The sequence below is a fragment of the Macaca thibetana genome, chromosome 3, assembly GCF_024542745.1.
Source record: "Macaca thibetana thibetana isolate TM-01 chromosome 3, ASM2454274v1, whole genome shotgun sequence".
NCBI classification, from domain to species: domain Eukaryota; kingdom Metazoa; phylum Chordata; class Mammalia; order Primates; family Cercopithecidae; genus Macaca; species Macaca thibetana.
Genome location: NC_065580.1, coordinates 57,378,633 through 57,400,760, shown reverse-complemented (window position 1 = coordinate 57,400,760; position 22,128 = coordinate 57,378,633). Strand labels below are relative to the sequence as shown.

Genomic DNA, 22,128 nt, shown 5'->3' with positions numbered 1-22,128 from the left:
ATCTTCAGTAAATTATTCTTATGCAAAGAAGAACCTCAATATCTAAAACTAGGCATTGTCCCGGGGGTTGCAGTCCTCATGAGAGGAAGATATAAATCAGTAATAGCACAGAGGAGGCTGATGAGGGGTTTCACCTGTGTTTGCTATGAAAACTAGAACAAGCAAGACCTTGGGAGCTCCACGCCTAGGTCTGTAGCTTTTCAAATGCTCTGCATATCTGGGAGAAAGAGAAGCAAGTCAACCAGGCTTGTAACAATACCACTGTCTAGAACAGTGCCTAGTACATATGAAGCATTCATTGAGACTCTTGTCAAGTAATTGATTACCTGTGTGTGGTATATTTTCCAGGGGAGCCCTGCCCAGAGAACGGGAGAAGTCCAGGCTCTGTATCCACCCACCACAGCTCTCCACGCAGTGACTACGCAACCTACACCAACAGCAACCACGCTGCCCCTAGTAGCAACGCCTCTCCCCCTGAAGGCTTCGCCTCCCACAGCCTGCAGACCAGTGATGTGGTCATTCACCGCAAAGAGAACGAGGGCTTCGGCTTTGTCATCATCAGCTCCCTGAACAGGCCTGAGTCTGGATCCACTATAAGTAAGTGCCCAAATTTGCCTGCATTTGAATAAGGGGTCTTGTTTTGATTTGTCCCAGTGATACGAATACTGGACAAGTATACCAGAAGACTGTTGCAGACATACCGTATAGCCTGAAAGCCACAGGCTGTGGGCACAAATAAGCTGTACATACCACTGACTAGCAGAATGTTGCTGACCTCTGGCTCAAGAAGGCAAGAACACAACTAATGCCCTCAACTCCTCGACCCCTATAAAAGCTCTTCATTCTTTTGTAAATTAGGAAGAAAGGAAAACAGAGTGATGTGGTAATGTTGCCATGAAAGGAGGGGTGCTTCTTTTTATGGGTAGGTCAGGGAATGTTCTCTAAGTAACTTGACTGAGAACTGTTCAACAGAATGGAAATAGACATGCAAAGGATCTGCAGAAAGAATCAGTCCAGTCAGAAGGCTTAAGGTGGAAAGGAACTTGGTATCCAAGAAATACAGAGAAGCCCAGTGCAGCTTTAGTACAGGGAGCAAGGAGAGTGGCAGGAGGCAGACAGTGCCAGCTTCATGGGCTGTTGGTGGAAGTCTCAACTGTAGTCTAAGTCCGTGGGAACCACTGGCAGGTTTTAAGCAGTGGAGTGAAATCTGACTTATATTTTTAAAAGATGAGTCTAAATGCTTGTGGAAATTGAAACCAAGGCGTTGGGGGTGGGGGAGAAAGCAAGAATGGGAGCATGAGACATAGTCAGAAGGCTGTTTAAACATCCCTATGGGTTCAGAGACACTGGCGCCTTTGTAACCGCCCACGGGCTTCACCTTGCCTGCTGCCTAACAGAGCCAATTTATCAAGACGGGAATTGCAACGGAGAAAGAGTAATTTACGCAGAGCCGGCTGTGCGGGGAGACAGACTTTTATTACTCAAATCAGTCTCCCTGAGCACTCGGGGATCAGAGTTTTTAAAGATAATTTGGTGGGTAGGGGCTTGGGAAATGGGGAGTGCTGATGTGGTTGGGTTGGAGATGGAATCATAGGAGGTCGAAGTGAGTTTTTCTTGCTGTCTTCTGTTCCTGGGTGGGATGGCAGACCTGATTAAGCCAGATTACTGGTCTGGGTGGTGTCAGCTGATGGATTGAGTTTAGGGTCTGCAAAATATCTCCAGCACTGATCTTAGGCTTCACAATAGTGATGTTATCCCCAGGAGCAATTTGGGGAGATTCAGACTCTAGAAGCCAGAGGCTGCACGACCCCTAAACTGTAGCTAATTTGTTAGTCCTACAAAGGCAGATTGGTCCCCAGGCAAGAAGGGGGTCTTTCAGGGAAAGGGCTGTTATCCATTTTGTTTAAGTCAAACCATGAACTGAATTCCTTCTCAAAGTTAGCTCAGCCTATGCCCAGGAATGAACAAGGACAGCTTAAAGGTTAGAAGCAAGATAGAGTCATTTAGGTCTGATTTCTTTCATTGTCATAGTTTCCTCACTTACAATTCGGCAAAGGCGGTTTCACCCTTCCCTAGGTAGCAGTAGAAGGAAGAGAAGTAGATGAATGCATCTTCTGAAGCTCCTCCAGCTCTAAGGTTCTATGAGTCTATACAACAGGTGACAGTCATGGCCCATATTTGTCTTCCAACTGGCCATCTTTGCAGATTCTCAGACTCCCTTGGTTGTTTTTCCTTTTCTACCACACTCTTCCAGAGCTCATTCAGCAGCCTGCAAACAGTAGAACAGAAAAGAGGATAAGAAAATATGTGCGTTTTTCATGGTGAAGTGATTTGACCCAAAATGTTGGGTATGGAAACACGAGAATAAAGGAGCATTAAGAGAAACTAAATAAATGCACATACGTTGTAGTCCTAAAATTCTTATAAACTGTGGGAGTTTCTAGCACATGTGGGATAGGGGAGAGGTGAGTGTTAAACAATACTCAAGAAATAAAGTTATTGAGAATGAATAAAAACTTTATATGATAAAGTTAATGTTATCAAAAAAAAAAAAAAGAAGAAGAAGAAGAAAACCACCAGAACCTCATGGAAAGAGTTGCCCTGTTTAGTTTAAGCCTTGATAAATTCAGGAGTGAAAACTACAGAAGCATTAAACCTCAGCGAATATGTGCAGAAGCCAAATTACATACATCTGAAAGTACAATTTCATTTCTTTTTCTTCATGATAAGCTGAAGAAGTAAATCCAACTTTAAGCGTAGACTAAAAGCAGAATTCTGTCAGTACGATGGAGTCACCAAGATTAAAAGGATACAAAACTAAGAATTTTCATGAATTGTATAAACAGGCTTCCAATAATTTACACTTGAAGAAAGTGTTCACAGAGAGCTTTTGCAGCTATTCCAGTCTTTCAAATTGTTTATTGGGGCAGAATACCTAAAGGACTAGAATAAAAATAAAAAGTATATTGCCACAATGAAAGTGTTTAGCATGTATTTAAAGTCTCAGCTTTATTTGAACTATAACAGCCTTATTTCTAAATGTATAGGGGAATGTGTGTGTGTGTGTATGCGTCTGTGTGTGTGTGTGTGTGTGTGTACACGTGCACTTACTATGTAAAGAAACACTTTTCCTATTGCAAATAAAATCCATGCATAAGTAGATTTGGAAAATAATAGGTACAAATGCTTATAATTAACATGCAAATTTTTCTTCCTGCCAAATGACATCAGACTGACCTCAAAAAATTAATTCTAACCACTTTCAAAATGGTATTATTTTACTTCACCCTGGAGAGTGGAAATATATCCTAGAGTTCATGATGCTTCATGGCTTTTTTTCACATGTTTATTTCTTTTCAATTTAGGGAATTTAAAATGCAAGTTGCCCCCGTGCTCTGTGGCAAAAGCAGCTATTCACTGATAGCACGTTGCCTTTACAGTATGTAATTTGCAACACGCACCATGCACCTAAAAGCTTCCTGAGCTGATGCTACCTCATACTTAACATCTGTAATAATTCTGAATTCTAATTTTGAAGAGAAATGCAAAGTGTCTCATGAATGGTAAAAGCCATCCTTGTGCCACATATCCCTGGTCAAAATATCAAAGGTTTGGGGCTCTGTGAGACTGCCCGAGGTTTATGTTATCAGGTGCCCAAGAATCACGATCATTCCCAGAGCTTGCATTGTTTTTCTCTTCATGGCTTACCCGAGCCCAAGGATCATTAACACATTCACTGCTTTTTCATTTTTGTTTTTGTTTTCGTGGCTTCTGAAGCTTTTTCTTGGTGAACTAAGTGCTGTTTTGCCTTTGATAGGAGCATCATTACATTTAAGCAAGGAAAGGGCGTGGTTAATAGCCCAGGTTCTACAATCATACTATCTGGATTTGAAACATGGCTCTATCATTTAACCATGTGACCTTGAGGAAGTTACATGACCTCTTTGGGCCTCAGTTTCCTCAGTGTGAAGAAAAGAACATTTTAATACCTCGATCGGGGGGTTGCTATGAGAGTTCAATGAATATGTGGAAGTGCTCAAAAGAGCACTGGCTCGGAGTAAGCACTAAATATGTCATTGCTGCTATCTACACACCATCCCTTCTAGGAATTACCTTTCATTCCAGCAGCTCACTCTTGTCGGGTAGTGCAGAGTTTACTCTGGCTATAGGTTCTGTTAGCCATTAGTCAGAGCCACCACTCTCTGAGGACAGCTAAATCTGGGCCACAGATGAGCATATCTCTGAGGGCAGCTTCCCCCTCCCTGTCCCCTTCCTCACATGTGGCCCTTCTGGGAACACAGTCTTTCTCACCATCCACAAACTACAGCCCAGGTCAGCAATGGGGGCCATGGGAGTACTGGTGGCCAAGCCAGTCCAGCTGAGGTGCTTTTGCCGGAGCTTCAGACTAGAATTGCAGTTTTCTCTCTCCAGAGTTCACAAGCCAATGAGCTATAAAAGTCATGGAAATCATCAAAATTCAGACTCAAGGGGATGTCTTTTAGAATCTCCCTCGCAAACATGCTGCTATTGAATATTATCAGAGGAGACAGGAGAGAAGAAAGACCCAAATGTAAACTTCCCTCCCTATGGATGGAGATACGTCCAGAGCTTCTTCAGCCAAGACAACAACTTTGCCAAGGACCAGGGAGGCTTAGCTAATTGGGAAACTAGGAGTTAGGGTTTCTTACTTATTTGCTAGCATTTAGTAATGCTCTTTACCAAAGGCTCACAGATTTGTTTTCAAAATATTACTTCCCCAGGAAATAAGGAAGAAACTTTATATCAATCCATGTAATGAAGGAGCAAGCTGCTTCCTTCCAAGGTCAGTGACCGAGTAGGCCAACCATTGCATAGGAGCAGACAGGTTTAGAAGCTTAGAAGCTTTCTATCTGTAGTGCAGGAATATTCTTTTTTTTTTTTTTTTTTTTTTTTTGCCATGGTCTCACCCTGTTGTCCAGGCTGGAGTGCAGTGGTGCAGTGGCATGATCTGGGCTCACTGCAACCTTCACCTCCTGGGTTCAAGTGATCCTCTTCCCACCTCAGCCTCCTGGGTAGCTTAGACCACCATGCACCACCATGTCCAGCTAATTTTTGTATTTTTAGTAGAGACAGGGTTTTGCCATGTTGCCTGGGCTAGTCTCGAACTCCTGGGCTCAAGTGATCTTTCCACCTTGGCCTCCCAAAGTGCTTGGATTACAGGCATGAGCCACTGTGCCCGGCCAGAATATCCTTCTTGACTTCCAGTGAGAACAGGGAAGCATCCTGGACAGTTTTGTCCAATTATGCAAAATATTATGTATTTGTTTCGGACTTAAAATTGGGCCCAAGGGAAACTAAAGTGGTTTCCAGAACAAAGTCTTGAATAAAAATAAACTATAATAGGCAATTTCACCTTAAATTCTTTAAAAGATTTGAACAAAGACTTATATGCAAAATGTTCATTGCTACATTACTGATAAACATAGAAAATTGAAAATAATGTTAGAAACCACCAAAATAGATAACTTTGGTATATTTGGGAATTGAAGCATTTTCTGCTGTTGACTAACTACTTTCATTCTCACTGAGGTCTGCATGCACAGGTTAGAGAAGACTCAGGTAGCCCCTGACTGTGAGTGGATTAGATGCTTGCTCTGTAAAATGTCCAGGGGCTATGTGCAATGACGTTGAAAGGCCGATCCTTGGTCCTCCCCTACTCAAAACCCAAGTCCTGACATTCAGGTTTTATTGTAGAGCTGTAGCACCTGTCCTTATAGGTGCTTCCTAGCTCCTCACCAAACCTCTTTCCTACCAGACGTTCCCAAGAAGGGCTTTGGTACAAGTAATGAAGTGACCCTTTTCTATAATTTGAAAGTCTCCACCTTTTCTGTCATTTGTCAGGAAGATTATGTCAGAATATATGGGGTAGACACACATAGCAGCTTGGGTATTGGTGGTGGAGGTTGATAGGCTATTGAGGGAATTTCTAAATTTATATACAGGATAACAAGCAGCAGGTTAGAACATATTCAGGACAGTGGTCATAGTATTAATCTAAACAGTCAGCAGTAGGGGAATAAACTTTTCAATCCTTCCTTTCTCCATTGGTGTTCCTCTAGTGGTGCTGATTTCATCTTCTGTCTCTATCCGTAAGTGCATCACTGGTCAGCATGCTGCTGGCTCCTCACAATCCTTCAGCTCAAGACTGGTGCTGAAAATCTTTGTTTCCGCATGTGTGCTTTCTACAGCATGGGTTGAAGTTTGGACTTGGTCATTCTGGACTTTCCCTAAGGCCACTGCAATCTGATGCTCAGGGAAGGAATTAGTTATCTTTGGTAAAGCACCCTGGTGACTTTCTCAAAGTCCCTGATGATGTCCATAGGCTATGGAGATTAAAACTTAGCGTAGAGATTTTAAAACTTCACTAACAAGTCTTTTATGACATTTTAGAGTATTGTTCCTAAAAAGGATGAAATAAAAATGAAATAGGAGTGATGTGAGTTACGATTTCCCCCACCAAAATCACCTCACCAACCATGCAGACCCTGAATAGTCATTGAATTTAGAGGAGGCACAAAGTAAAACAAAAACCAAGGTCTCTCTACTCTTGCCTCAAAACACGGAGATTTAAGCTAAATGAAAAGAACACTGGACAATGAGCCCAAGGCTCACTCCAGCTTGTCCACCAAATACTGTATCCCTTGAGCAAGTCACTTGGTCTTCCTGTGTCCTTTTGTCATTTAAAATATAAAGGAAGATAGTCTTTACACCCTCTTCCAGCTCTAAATTACATGATGCCAGGAATCAGCATGGAAAATAAGGTATCAAGTTAGTTTTGTTGGTGTGTAAAAATGTATTGGGTAAGTTTGAGGCCTAGGTCATATTTTTCATTAACTAAGCTCTCCTTTTAACTTTTATTACTTTTACCTTTGATTACATAATGAAAGTGGCTCCTAACACTTTGAATTCTTTTGTTCATCTCGACCTCTGTCAAGAAATTATCTTAAACAATCACTTAAATACACTAACCCAGCTCCCCTTTCAAGGCAATATAAGGCAGTGTTTTTTCAACCTCCTTCACTTCTTGGCATACTTGTAAATTGATGGCATTTATATAACACACTAAGATAAAATGAATGAGGCTGATGGGGGCAAGAGGCAGTCCCCCAGGAGGCTCTACCCCTGGTCCCCACCAACCTCACCCAACCATCCCCAGCTGTCTTGGCACACCTGTAACATTTAAGGCACGCCCCTTTCAGTGGCATCATGGTTACAAAGCTCTGCCTTACAGTAAATCCTCCAAATAGCAACCAATTAGCCATTCATTTTAGGTTCTATTGGGGTTTGGTTGTGGCAGTGATTTTTCTTCAAACCTCCAATCATTTATTCATTGATTGCCTTAAAAATACCGGTAATAGATGCAACTGGTGCTTATCCTAGTGCCTTTGCCTTCTCTATGTCATTATAAACTTTGACTCATCAATGTTCCATCCCCAAAAGTCATTGCTAGAGCTATTGAAATACCCACACTGTTGAACATAGGAATTAGAAAGTGACTCCCATTCATTTCTCTATTTCTCACTGGTTTGCACAAACAAGTTCCCTTTCAGAGTTCTTAACCAGCTTCTCAACATGTAATGTTCTCTTATTCCTTAAATGAATCCCTGCTTTGGATTCCTTCAACAACACAAATGCTTTTACTCTGGACTTTGATCATGCTGAGAGTGGCTCACTCAGGAGGCACAATTGTGCCACCCACAATATTACTGTAAGTGCTTTCATGGCAGAAGAAATAGTGGGGTGGGAAACCTATATTAGATACAGGTTTTCCCCTCATGTATCTGGCTTCTAATATAACTAATCGAAGCCAAAGATAAACACATATCCTCAAAACCTCTGGGAAAGCCTACATATACAACAAAGATAAGATTGTATTCATCATCTATGCTGATATAATATGTTTTAAGTCAAGTAAGTCTTTTCACATTTATTATTGTGACTTAATTTCTGTTCCATGAGATAGCCAGGGGCTAAGAGGGGAGTGGAAGATCATTGCTAATGATGCAAAGTACATCAAGAAAGACTGCACTTTCTACATACAATCCAGTCTTCCTGTACCAAGTCCTTGACCATAACACTCCTGATACAAATATCTGCAGGATAAAGTTCAAACACACCTCTTGTCCATTCAAGACCCTGGGGCATCTGGACAAGGCTTCTTTTTTGCCAGCAGCTCTTCACAGCTTCCGTTCCGTCAAAGCTGGTTCAGTTATTTACCCTGTCCCAGAGGCCACATTTTACCTGTTGCCACTTGGTATGCTTCTCTTATGCAATAATATTTTGTATGAAGGTTTCTCCCAGGCACTGTGCTTGGAATCTTACACCGTATTTAATCTTCACAGCAACCCTAGGAGGTGGAGACTATTGCCCAAACAGTAAACATCGCCTATTGCTTACTGCTTCCTGACTTCCCTTCTTTTATTGTGTCTGTTATTGCTATTATAGTCATTTCACTTTTCATGTGTTTATATTTTGCTTTCCCCACAAAAGTTGTGAGTTGCTTAAGGGCAAGAAATGGTGGCATTTCTTTGGATCCTTCACAATTCCTGATAGGTTTTTTCCAAGGATTTTCATGCTCTTTATGTTGATGGGGTTGGATTGGCCTCTCATACAGTGATCCAGTGAAGTCCTCATCGAAAGGAAGACTGTGACTGGTGCTCTGCCCTAACTTACCCTGCACCCAAACCTAGCTGTTTCAACCCGCAAAGGTAGCAAGACATATTTTTGACAATGGGCGATGCAGTAGAGGATCACTTAGGGGAGGAATTACGTGAAAGCTGGTCCTTGCCCCGAGTGAGAAATTACACGCTAATAAAGCAGAACTGGAGCAATGTCCCAGAATACAGATTTCTCATCAGTTGTTCTCAGCCTGGGTGAATGATTCAGTAGTCAGCCTGGGGCCTGGTGAATGAAGACTCAGATAAGAGAGTCAGGGGCAGGGAAGCTGTCTTTTTGCCTCTGGCCAGCCCCTCTTGTCATACACTTCTTGGTTGCAAAGCCCTTGTTTTCCGAAGGGCCAGGCAGTGGCCTCAATGTGCCCCCTGATTCACCTTTCCTGGCACCAACCCTTGGAATCGTCATCCATCTGTGTGAGCACCACCTCAGCAATAATTATATAGTCCTAAATAGGAGGGTTTGGATGGCATCCCAGACTCCTTAGAAAAAAGTATTACTTCAGATTATTTATTCATTTGCAATCCTCATTAACAAAGCAACCCATTTCAGTTCCAACTAAACAACTTCTGAATCGCATTACTCCTTTATAGGATTATACTCACTAAGGTCAGAATGAATAGAACCTATTTATTCAATTCCAGTTTTTCAATCCTGAACATGACTAGTTTTTCTCCCAAATTACAACCTGGCCGGCTGGTTCCTACTAGTAAGCAAACAAGTGCAAATATATATATATATATATATATATATATATATATATATATATATACACACACACACACATATATAATCAAACTCCAAGTCCTCTGATACCGGAACACTGAAGCATTTATTAAGTAAAATAGAAAGACAAATGCAAACATTTTACTCTCCTAGCCCTAACAAATTTGAAGATCATTAAATTGTAGAATAAGTCTGCAGAGAACACCGTCTTTCTTATTTATTCTCAAGAAGAGGAGCAATGCAATCTATCAAAAAAACCTGTGTGTTCACAATGCATTTTCTAAAATTCTGGACTATTTTTCTTATTGTTGAATAGAGCTCATAAATCATGTTTCCCCCACTAGGGAATCATTTTTCAGGAGAGTTCTTATTATTGTGTTCAAAGACTCCAGACAGCAGCAGAAGGTGGATATCTTCTTACTTTTAGCTATTCAGTTGTCTTGAAAGCTCATAAATGGGTGATCAGTGGCCGTTTCCTCTGGGCTTATGTCCTGCAGCTCCTTCTTATTCACTAGATAGTACAGGGAGATAGCAACTGAGAAGAGACCCCAGGCATCACGTACAGGATGATCCTCTGCCAATGCAGGATGCCCATCACTCTCCCACATGAGGTTTAAGCAAATTCAGAGCCCGCAGGGCACTTTTGCAGAAGACAGTTTTTCTTTATACTGCATTCAGGGCCTCATGGTGCATTAAGTTCTCCGTGATTTTTTATTTTTCTTCTTTCTTCCCAACAATCAACTACATAAGAAAATATTTCAGAGAAGGGTCCTAATAAAGCTTGTTCCACATGTGGAACCATTTTAAGAGCAAGTTGTTAAGTGAACACAGTGCTGTTATTTATCACCCTTGTCCAGTTATGTTGAAAGGGTATTATAAGGGGATATTTTTCCCATTTGGCCTGGGATAAAATATTTCTATTTGATGCCCAGTTTCTATCAAGAACTCAGGGAGTGCTTCTACCAAAACTCTTTCCTACCACACCAAATCTTGGTAAAAGATCTTTTTATTTGTGCATTTGACCACCAATAATTTTGCAATTGAAGCTGAATTTGTTCCCAACCAAACTATTCTGAGCACTTGCTTGGAATCATTTCTGCAGATTAATCAGACAGCCTTTTCTGGGTGATGAGTCAGATCACTAGGCATTCCCAAGGTTTTTACAGTGCCAGAGGAAATCAACTAAATAATGGAGTGTGCCATTTCCATTTTCATTTTTCAATCTGACCTCTCCCAGATCTTATTTCTCTAAGCCAGTCAAGGGTTTGCTCTACAAAGTTGGCCAGATGTTGGGTATCTGATGAACTCATCTGCTTTCAAGAGTGAAATGCCTAAAACCTTCTGTTAGAAGTCTGTTCATCATAAAGATGTATACTTACGGATTCATCATGAGAGGAGGGTCTTCCAGAAAGCAAGAAAGAGCACATATGAAAGGTTTAGTTCTTATAGTTTTCTGGCACAGAGCAGTTGAGATAATGTGAAGTAGAAGAAGAATATTTCAACTTAGAAATCTTCATTCAAATGTGTATTAGACTTGCTAGATGAACAGCAAGATTAAAAATAGCCACACTCTTGTAGACACTTGACAAAATTGAAATACAGTAAAACCTGGGTGCCAAATTAATCACTGATATCAATGCTTCCTGGTGCCAAGTCACTTTCATCTCTAATTGATGTGTATGATCACAAGCTTTAAAGCAGACCTCCAGGTACCTACATTCATATCCTAGCTGAATTTATACACAGTTATATTTGTCCCTCTTAAGGGATGAAGGCAAGCTGTTACCCAAACATGCTTTCCAGATATAAGACAAATACATTAGGCATTCCCTACCACCACTGCTAATGCCTTCCTTAAGGTTCTAGGTTAGCACTGTGCAGCAGAACTTTCTACAATATGGAAATGTTTTATCCTGCACTATACAACACTATGGCCATTAGCCACATGGGGCTGTGGAGCATTTGAAATAAGACTGACATGTCCTGGAATTTAAGTTTTAATTATCTTTGATTTCAAATAATTAAATGGCCACATGATGCTTGTAGCTACTATGTTGGACTGCACAACTCTGGAGCATTGTGGGCGCCTTTAAATTACCTCCCTGCCTCCAGCCTAATTCCCACTCTCCCTATGCTTCAGTCTACCCTTCATAATACCTACTATCCCCAGACTCATTCTAAAACGAGTCTGATGATCTCACTTAGCTGTCATAATCCATTAGTGGCTTCTCAATTGGCTATTATATAAATTCCAAGCCCCTAGCATAGACATTAAGACCTTTCATGACCTGGCTTTCCTTCTTTATTCCAGGGCTCAGTGATGTCTGTGCTCACTGCACTCCCACCCCTCACAACACAGACACTGCTAATCCACAGATCTGTGTCTTTGCAAGTCACACCACTGTGACTATGCTGTCTGCTTCCCCCAACCTTGACCACCTGGCAAAGTCCTGTTTGTGTGTTATGACTCAGATTAGACAGCATTTCTTCTCTGAAGACTTCCAACCCTTACACTTTCCCCTGCTCACCTCCTGTCTCCTAGTTATTCTACATCAGTTCTTTTTTACTTATCTCTATTTATTTCCATCCAAAATTTCTTATCTCCTTCTGCTTTTTCACTTTTCCCCGTTTTAAAGGTTTAATTTCTGTATAGTAAAGTTTACCCTTTTAGTCTATACTCTGAGTTTTGACAGACGTGTTTAGTTGTAACTACTGCTATAATGAATCAGCTGTTCACCCACTCCCAGCCGTGGCAAGCACTGATTTGTTTTGTTCTATAGTTTTGCCTCTCCTATATAAATGGAATGATACAGTATGTAGCCTTTTGAGTCTGGCTTCCTCCACTAAGCATAACGCATTTTAGATTCATCCATGTGGTTTCATGTGTCACTATTTGGTTCATTTTCAATTGCTAACTAATATTCCATTGTATGGATGCACCATAGTTTGTTTATCCATTCCCTAGTTAAGGGGCATTTTGGTAGTTTCCTGTTTCTGGTAATTACAAATAAAGCTTCTATAAATCTTTTCATATAGGTCTTTTTTTGTGTGGAAATTGGTTTTATTTCACTTGGTAAGTGTCTAGGTGTAGGATTGCTGATTCATATGGTACCAATTTCCAAAGTGGCTGTACCATTTTATATTCCATGTATGAAGGCTCCAGGTGCTTCCAATCCTTGTGAGTACTTGTTATTTTTAGGTTTTATGGTTTTTTTAATTTTAGCCAGTCCAATAGGCGCTTAGTAGTATATCATTTTGGGGGTTGGGGGTTTTTGTTGATAGAGATGAGGGTCTTCCTATGTTGCCGAGGCTGGTTTTGAATTCCTGGGCTCAAGAAATCCTCCTGCCTCAGCCTCCCAAATCATTTGGTTTTAGTTTGCATTTTTCTCTAAAGACTAATGATGTTGAAGACCTTTGATGTGCTTTTTTCCATCTATGTATCTTTGCCAAGGAGTTTTTCTTTCACTTTTAGTCTCTTCCCCCTCCAGTATAATTGGCATTTCATTATGGACAACAAAACACATTTTGAGCCTCTTCAATCCTTTTTTATTTATCATTCATTTCTTATGTTAGCATAATAAAAGTCATTTTATGATAGTCTCAAATAAAATTATGGAAATGTATATTTGCTTAGTAAAACTGAAAACATATATAGTTATAATACTTTAAAATATAAGTCATGAGAGAAAGTACATATAAGCAGAAATCCAAACGAAGTCAAAATGTGCAATACTTGGGTAAGAAAGAATGATAAGAGAGACCACATGTGGTGATGGTCTCACTTTTCAAGTCAGGGAACTGACATAATTTATTTGACCATTCAGAGGTCACACTGCAAGTTGTTTTCAAAGTTAATATATGATCAAGATCTTCTAGCTCCTGAACACTTTGCTTGAGGGTCTGTTCATATTTAGTTTTATCCAGTCATGCAAAATTGCATTCTTTCAGGTTAAAACATACTATATACCCTGTTAGTGGAACTTTGGCTTGTGTGTGTAACTGGAGGGCCAATAAATATTCATGTAATCTTCTGGATAACATATTGAAAAGGACAGCTGGCTCAGGAGGGATCATTTGCCTGGGTTAGTATCTGTTTCCATTTATATTAAGAAAATATTGCAAGAAGTTATTATCTGCCGGAGGGCTTGGGGGAATTCAGTGGAAGTCTGATATTACATCTGATCACTTTTGACATTTACCTATTGTAACAAGGAAACTGTGTGAAGACAGCCAAGTGACTTTTTACAAAACACAATTTCAGAAGCTATAAAAGGAAAAAGGAGATGGCAGAGATAAAATACACTGCATCTGTAAAAATGAGAAACATGAGTTGTCAGCAACACCTGCTTGTAACTATCAACCATTTCTATTGGGCCTGCTGAGAAATTACTCAAAGCCAAGTACATTGATGGGTGTGAAGTCTCATGTGCTTCAAAGCTAGTCAAGAGACACAGAGGAGAAAAAGAAAGTGTAGTTTTATTGAATATTTTTAACCCTAAACCTGGAGTTGATGAAATGTAATTTTATGACATGTTCTGAACACTTGAAAAGAAATAAGTTGTCCTTTATATTTTTATCTCTCAAGACTACAAGTGACAACAGGGCTTTTAAAGGTTGGGTACATAAAATGTTTAATTTTTTTTCCAAACAAATTGAAAATCTCTAACTGGGGCACCAAAATATTGATTGCAAAAGCTGATTAAAAATTACTAAAGATATTTCTAATTTCTAATTGATAGTAATAAATTATAACTACTTGGGCTCTCATTTCTTAGACCCCAAGTAGTAAGAGTGAATGAATGAGAAAAGGATGGACAAGAGTGGTCAAGATATTTCAGAGACAAAAAAGTGACAACTCAGCAGGACAGAGAAAATCTAAAACAGATATGGATAACACAGACCCACTCATTTCTTTAGAAACTCAGGTAGGCCCAGAACTTAAAAAACTCAGGACAGAATAGAATACAACAATCATGAAATGTTTATGTTTAAAATAATAAAGCAAGCAAATATGAAAGAAATAAAGGAAAATAAAAGAAATAAAGATAATTCAGGGAACAAAAGAAAGCTTCAAAAACTTATTTATAGCCACAAAAAGATATGATATTTACTACAAACTGACTGTTTGTGTCTCCTGCTCCAAAACCTATATGTTGAATCCCTAATTCCCAATGTGATGGTGCTTGGAGATGGGCCTTTGGGAGATAGTTAGGTTTAGATGAGGTCATGAGGGTGGTGCCCCAGTGGTGGGATTGGTACCCTCATAAGAGGATGAAAAGACCAGAGTTCTCTTGCTGCAACATATGAGGATACAGCAACAAGGTAGCCATCTTAGTCCATTTTGTGTTGTTATAGCAGAATACCACAGACTCGGTAATTTACAATGAACAGATACATATTGGCTCACAGTTACAGAGGCTGGAAAGTCTAATATAAGGTGCCAGCATCTGGCAAGGGCCTTCCTGCTGTGTCATCCCATGGCAAAAGGAGGAAGGGCCAAAAGAGAACAAGAGGGGGACAAATTTGCCCTTTTATAATGGTACTAATTCTACCATGAGGGCATAATCCTTATGATCTATCGGAGAAGCAGCAGACCAAGCCAGGATGCCAATATCTAATAAGAGTTGCAGAAAGAGATCAGAAAAACAGAATGGAAAATATCAAAGAAATAGTATAATAAAGGTTCACAAAACCAAACTAAAGGAAACAAGTCTCCATACTGACGAAGAACCATACTAAAATGCACCATTGCAATACTTCAAAACAAAAAAATTATAGGGAAAATCTTAACAATTTTCAAAAAGAAAAGGTAATATAAGTATATCACATACAAGGAGCAAAAATCCTAATGGGTTCAGGCCTCTCAATAGTAACACTGGATGCTAGAAGACAATAAAGCACTGCCTGTAAGTTTCTGAAGAAAAATTATTTTTTCATTCTAGGAATTTCATACAATCTAGAATACTAAGCCAGAATTCAATCAAAAGAAGGTAAAAACAAACACATTTTCAAATACTAAGAATTGAAAAATTGGTTTTATCCCTGCACAATTTCTTAGAAAGCTGCTGTAGGATATGCTTCAACAAAATAAAAGAGTGAATCAGCAGGAACAGAAAACCAAACACCGCATGTTCTCACTCATAAGTCCGATTTGAACAGTGAGAACACATGGACACAGGGAGGGGAACAACACACACCGGAGCCTGTAGAGGGGCAGGGGGCCAAGTAGAGGGAACCTAGATGATGGATCGATAGGTGCAGCAAACCACCATGGCACACGCATACCTATGTAACAAACCTTCACGTTCTGCACATGTATCTCAGAACTTAAAATAACAAAAACTAAACAAAAAGTGAATCAGAAAAGCTGACACAGAGTCCACCTTGGAGTGCAGCAACAATCCCCACGATGACACTGTCCAGCAGACTGGAGAGTAAACTACCTACATCTGGGAGAAGGTGTTCAGAGGAATAAATTAAATCGATGATTTTAACAGCTTTTGGGGAAGGAATTAAGGATGTGTAGGAAAAATGCACAATCAGAAACCTTGATTAGAAGTGGTGAAAGAAGGAAAGAAACCGTACAAGAAAATAAAGGAAATTATAAATGCTTCAGTGAACAAGATTTATGTGGTAAAACCACAAACAATGATAACTGGCTTAACTAAATTGTAATAAAACTACTTTGGGATAAGGAGAGGAGGTGGGATGCAGAGGAAGAGTGCTAAATCCTCTATCAGAATAGGAAGTAAATAGATATTGACTAACATTGATAAAATGAGAAATAGCTATATAGGAATATTATTAGAAATGTGAAGAAGAAACAGCTAGCTAGAAGATTTAAAATGTTTGTGTTTGGGTCACAGAACTAGAGAGGATGGGAGGGTTAGGGCAAGAGACTAGAATTTTTTATTATAACTATTTTGGTTATTTTTTTTAAGTTCACACATATATTACTTCAATTAAGTTGCTTTAATGCCTGACACTTCTCATAGAGCTCTCTGAGGAAAGAAATCTATAGACAGGGAAAATGTAAGGAAGACAATTAGCTTGCTATAAGTCTCTTAAATTGTCATCATATTGAGAGCAATTGGTAGTGAGTGGGAGGGCAAAAACATGGATAGCTACTAATTTAAAGACAGAAACAAAAGAGTCTGTGGCAAAAAAAAAAAAAAAAAAAAAAAAAAAAAAAAAAAACCTATAGGGCTATAAGTGAAAGAAAAATGGTCCTAAGGTTAAGCAACACTGAACAAGATCATACAGCAATTTTGGAAATAAGCTGATGAAGCAACATCACAAAAATCTTGAGTTTCATAAAAATAAATCATTCAGATTAAGGAAAGGCCAAAGTAACGAGTACTTACTTACTTACTTAAGGTTGGGTTGGGAATGACAGGATTTTTTAAATGGGCAATTTAAACTGTACCTGTCTTAATAATCAGTACCAAGTTTTAAAAATAAATGCTTTTTCAGAAAATAAAAGTGACATCTTAAAAAATAATTAAGTTGCTTTAATTATAAGATACTTCCAATCACTACAAGATTATTTACTCTTCTCCTTTTACATTATGTGAATTTTGAAACTTTTATATAATTTTTATCATAATAGAACCATCTAGTATTTTCTAGTAATAATTTGACAAGGCTCTGTAATAAATTATAAATAAAAAGAACCCCATATTCAGGAACTAAATTGGTCATCATAAAATCGACAACCAGCCCTTTGAAAGGTAGATTTGCATGTTTGGGACGGAAGTATAATACCACACCTCAACCTTGCAACTGTTTTGTAAAAAGAATAAAGCAACTGGCTTTTCTACCCTGCAGGGAAGAATTCCTTTATCATATTTTAACATCAATAACTTTTTTTTTTTTTTTCTTTTTTTTGAGACAGAGTCTCGCTCTGTCGCCCAGGCTGGAGTGCAGTGGCCGCATCTCAGCTCACTGCAAGCTCCACCTCCCGGGTTCACGCCATTCTTCTGCCTCAGCCTCCTGAGTAGCTGAGACTACAGGCGCCCGCCACCACGCCCGGCTAGTTTTTTGTATTTTTTTTTAGTAGAGACAGGGTTTCACCGTGTTAGCCAGGATGGTCTCGATCTCCTGACCTCGTGATCCGCCCGTCTCGGCCTCCCAAAGTGCTGGGATTACAGGCTTGAGCCACCGCGCCCGGCCAACATCAATAACTCTTTAAAGTTTTTTCCATTATTACTGAATCAACTTGCTGTTTGGTTATTTGCAAGCCATGCTTGCCAAAAGCTACACAATTTTACTAACTAAAATTACTCTAGTTGAACAACAGAATTTCACCTTCTACCACTTGATTGGAAAGTCCTGAGTTGCTGGTTTTATTGGGCAATGGAAATATGTATCTTTTTCTAAGTCTTTGCGAAAAATGGAAAAATTGCCGAAATAGGGTTAATATTTATTTGGCTTAGTGGGACCAGATTTTCTATCATGACATTCAGACCCAAATAGGTCAAAAAAGATATCCTTGCTAGTTATTATACAAGTTGGCAAGGTGATTTTCAGGGACATACAGAGAAATGAGAAGTATTGCTACAGAAGAAAAAAGGTGTATCTACAAATGGAAATGTTTTTTCATTCTCTCTGTCCAGCTCCCAGACCCCACACACCTACAGATTTGAGGATCATGACTATTCTGAAGTTTCTTTGCTTCCTGCCACTCTAATGTCTAGACATTTTGTCAGACTGTGAGGAGAAAAATCATATCAAAAGAATACACGAACCCCTTGAAATACGGTGATCTATCTTAACATCTACTTAAAGAGGGTTACAGAAGAATAGTTGCTTTGTCAATGACACAATAATCAGTGACTTATAAGAATAATTTTCACAGTGGAGTAAGAGAATAACTTTTAGACCTCTTCAATAAATATATATATGAAGAATCAAAGTAAGATGAAGAATCAAAAGTATGAGTATACTTAACAGAAATTGTTTGGACTGCCTTTTCTTTTTTTTTTTTTTTTTTTTTTTTTTTTTTTTTTTTTTTTGAGGCTGAGTCTGGCTCTGTCGCCCAGGCTGGAGTGCAGTGGCCGGATCTCAGCTCACTGCAAGCTCCACCTCCCGGGTTTACGCCATTCTCCTGCCTCAGCCTCCCGAGTAGCTGGGACCACAGGCGCCCGCCACTTCGCCCGGCTAGTTTTTTGTATTTTTTTTAGTAGAGACGGGGTTTCACCGTGTTAGCCAGGATGGTCTCGATCTCCTGACCTCGTGATCCGCCCGTCTCGGCCTCCCAAAGTGCTGGGATTACAGGCTTGAGCCACCGCGCCCGGCCCTGGACTGCCTTTTCTAGTGATGTACAGGGGAGTGGAAAATGCACCCATAGAGAAAAGGATTGTTTTGGCTCCTTTCCTACCACCCACCTTATTGGTGATTTTTCTTGGTAGCTATAACATATTCTTATTTACACCTTTCATCGCAGACACCAAGAACAGTGGAGTGATGCAAGGAGGAAATATGTTATGGACATATCTACAAAAGACCAACTACAGAATTTGCAGGGTCTAGTGCAAAATGAAAATGTGAGGTCCTTGTTCAGAAAGTATTAAGAATATCAAGCTGGTGACAGGTGACTAAACCAAACACCAGGCCCTTTTGAGCATGGTGGCCTGTGTGACTGCCCAGGTCACGTGAAGCTAGCCATGTGACCCCTGGCCCATCAAATGTTTCCAAACAACAAACCCATTTTAACCCAGCCTCATGTTCTAGAATAGAACAGTCAAGTCATAGCTAATTACAATTCCTAATGTCATGAGATTTCTTTCAATTACCAATTTACTCTCAGTACTTAGCTATGCAAATTTTTAACAATTGGTATAAAATAAAAACATAAACAGTAATATATGGCTGCTGAGTGTTTCTCTCCAGCCATTTAGTTAATAGTATCTATAGGATGCTTTCTGCCCTTAGCAACGTGAGTTCAATTGGGTTCCCAAATTGCCAGTGATGGGCCCTTCTTCCCATTTTCCTGTCTGACCATCTGCTTATTACCAACTGCAGGGTAGCTAAACTGTTCAACCACAAGAGAATGACTCATGGGTGCTGGGAGGCTGGGGGGTGGGGACGCGCTTTTTGAATATGCAGTCCTTAAAACACCAGCTGTTTGATTTTGGGTTTTGCAAATCAGTTGGCTATGAATTTCAGGGAAGACGTTTTCGTCTTTGGAAAGCTAAATTTCACAGCGTTCTAGAGGAAAACAAGTCATGCCGTCTGCTTTTTCTTAATTTTACCACAAAAAACTTTAAAATACAAAACACATGTTTTTTCCCACATCTCCACCCCATGATAACAAAGAAAACTCCTTTGAAGGACACTTTGTCATATTCCAGGAAGGGACAATATCTATCTAAATGGGTTTGTCACAATAAAACATATGAAGTCAGAATTTTTAGGAAGAAGCGATGGAAAATAAGCAAGATTAATATTATGCTCTGGTTTCTAAAGGCAGAAAAACAGATAAGGAGTTTCCACCATGTATTAAAGAGATGGGAACACTTTGTGACAATCTCACATCATTCCTCTGTGCTTAGTCTCCATTCACAGGAGCTGGGCTAAAGGCATCATATCAGAGATCTCAAGGAAGCAATAATTATGAGGGCAGGAGGGACCCCAGACCACAAAGCACCTCTCCTTGTCTCCCTGGAAACCTCCTTGGATTATATACCCATTTACCCTCATAAGTTTTTTTCTAAGAGAACTGCCACTTACCAAGGGGCACATATTCCCTCCTCCCCAGAATGACCTTCCTGTTCCTCACCATTCTCTCAGTCTACACCTGGACTCAGGAATTCACTCCTCCTCTCTACTTTTGCTGCACGTTATATTTGCCATGTATTTGCCATTTGCATTTGGCTTTACATATTTTTATAAGTTTATCCCTGGTCTCCCCAACCAGACAATGAGTTTCTTGAGGGCAACTACCATGTGTTGCTTTATTATTGCCTTCCCCTCAGGGCCTAGCATAGTGTCTGTTATTAAGAAGATGCTATTCCGAAATGTGTTGATTGATGTAGTAATTGCCCCTTCTGCTCCAACCTACAAATTCAAACTAGACAGTAGGTAATTTTCACATATTATTGAAAGAAAAACAACTGGAATCATCCAACTTTTAAAAAATGTTTATTTTCACATCAGGTCACAGATTCTAAACCCAAACTAACTTCCTTTGCCTCTTTAGGCTAATGACATATTGTTTAACCTTCACAAATTAATGGAAATGCGAGCTAATGAGAGTTTATGCTATCGATTGCCTTTGAAGTATTTATTTTTCTCATGCTCATTTCAGGAACTTCCCTCTTGTAAGTTTGGCATGATTGATGGAAAATCCACTTTCCCTGTTTAATACTTTCCTCCACATATAACTCCACTTTGTGGGATCTATTAGCAAGAAGATAATTAAATGTAAACACGAGTCACAGACTTTTCTTTCTCTGAAATTAAATACACATAAACAGCAAGAAAAATAATGAGGAAAAAGGAGAGAAGGGGGATCTCATAATCCCTTCCCTTAGGATTTCAGGAAGAATCTATCACCAAAGCAAGAAAAGTCCTCCAAGTAAACATCCTGTCTTCTTTACGGGGACTGACCCAAAGTAGAAACAACAGGAATTCATTGGCTGGATCAGCCCACTTTGACCAGTTACTGAAGGAGCCGGGGTAAACCATACAAGGTCCCAGAAGAGAACCCAACAGCAAAAAAAGGAGGATCACTGCTTTCAGTAGTGATGTGGCTACAGACCCCAAGAATCCAGCCCTTCCAAACTCACTTAGAGGACATCCAATCCAACTGATCATCTCTGAATATTCCTACCAAAACAAGTGTGGTACATTGAGCAGAGCCAGAAGAGTTCATTCATCTATGGGAAAATATAAAACATGTTGCAATATAAAGAGACAATATTGTTTTATCTATAAAGGAATAAAGACATAGAAAACTGGGTTTCTTTTTTCCATAATTTATATGATTTTCAATTAAAAGGAAATTTCTAACTAGTGACACATTGTCTCCTTTCTAAATGTCAGTATGTCCAAAGCCAAATGACATATTGCAACTTTTCCCAAATATCTGTGTATCCTAAGCACACTATGTCAAGAAGACTGATCCAAAGACTTGATTTATGTTACTGCCTGACAGATGATGTCTGCAAGGCATGCTGTCTAAATGGACTGTGCTCCGGCAGTTACCTTAGTCATCAATTCTCAGGGAATTAATGAGTACCATTCATCCCAATAATAGAAACCAAGGTCAGGGCCTCTTCCTTGCTCTGTAATTCCATTAGCATGGCACTGAAAGCATTTAGGTCATAGGCTCTGTAGACTTTATCACTGAGCAAATGGAACTGCATCTTGTTTTCAGAGAGAATCCTCTCTGAGCACACCCCTTGTCAGACATTTGTTGTACATCAACATTCAGTGCACTTACATATGTAGGGAAAACTCTAGTAAAGGGAAAGTGAGGCTGCCGTTAGCTGCCAAGAGTTTCAAGTACTGTTTTTATTAAAGTAAATGCCAATAGAAAACATTTGTAATAAAACCACATCAGGTACTTTCAATTACTGAACATACATTTTTAAACTGTGTGCTCACTTACATTTTATGCAAGTCACTCAGTCATTTTATGTGGCTACCATTGAATTTATTTCAGTTTTCATTCTTTTATTTTGATTT

At 39.5% G+C, this 22,128-nt stretch overlaps 1 protein-coding gene across 4 annotated transcripts in view; it reads left to right on the top strand.

The window, feature by feature from the left end:
- MAGI2 (membrane associated guanylate kinase, WW and PDZ domain containing 2) overlaps window positions 1-22,128 on the top strand; it is a 1,483,072-nt gene that overhangs the window by 1,339,804 nt on the left and 121,140 nt on the right. For all 4 annotated transcript variants that reach the window (XM_050782786.1, XM_050782785.1, XM_050782788.1 and 1 more), the window contains one exon: window positions 349-597. In XM_050782786.1, coding sequence (XP_050638743.1) covers window positions 349-597 — 249 coding nt within the window. The remainder of the gene's footprint in view (window positions 1-348; window positions 598-22,128) is intronic.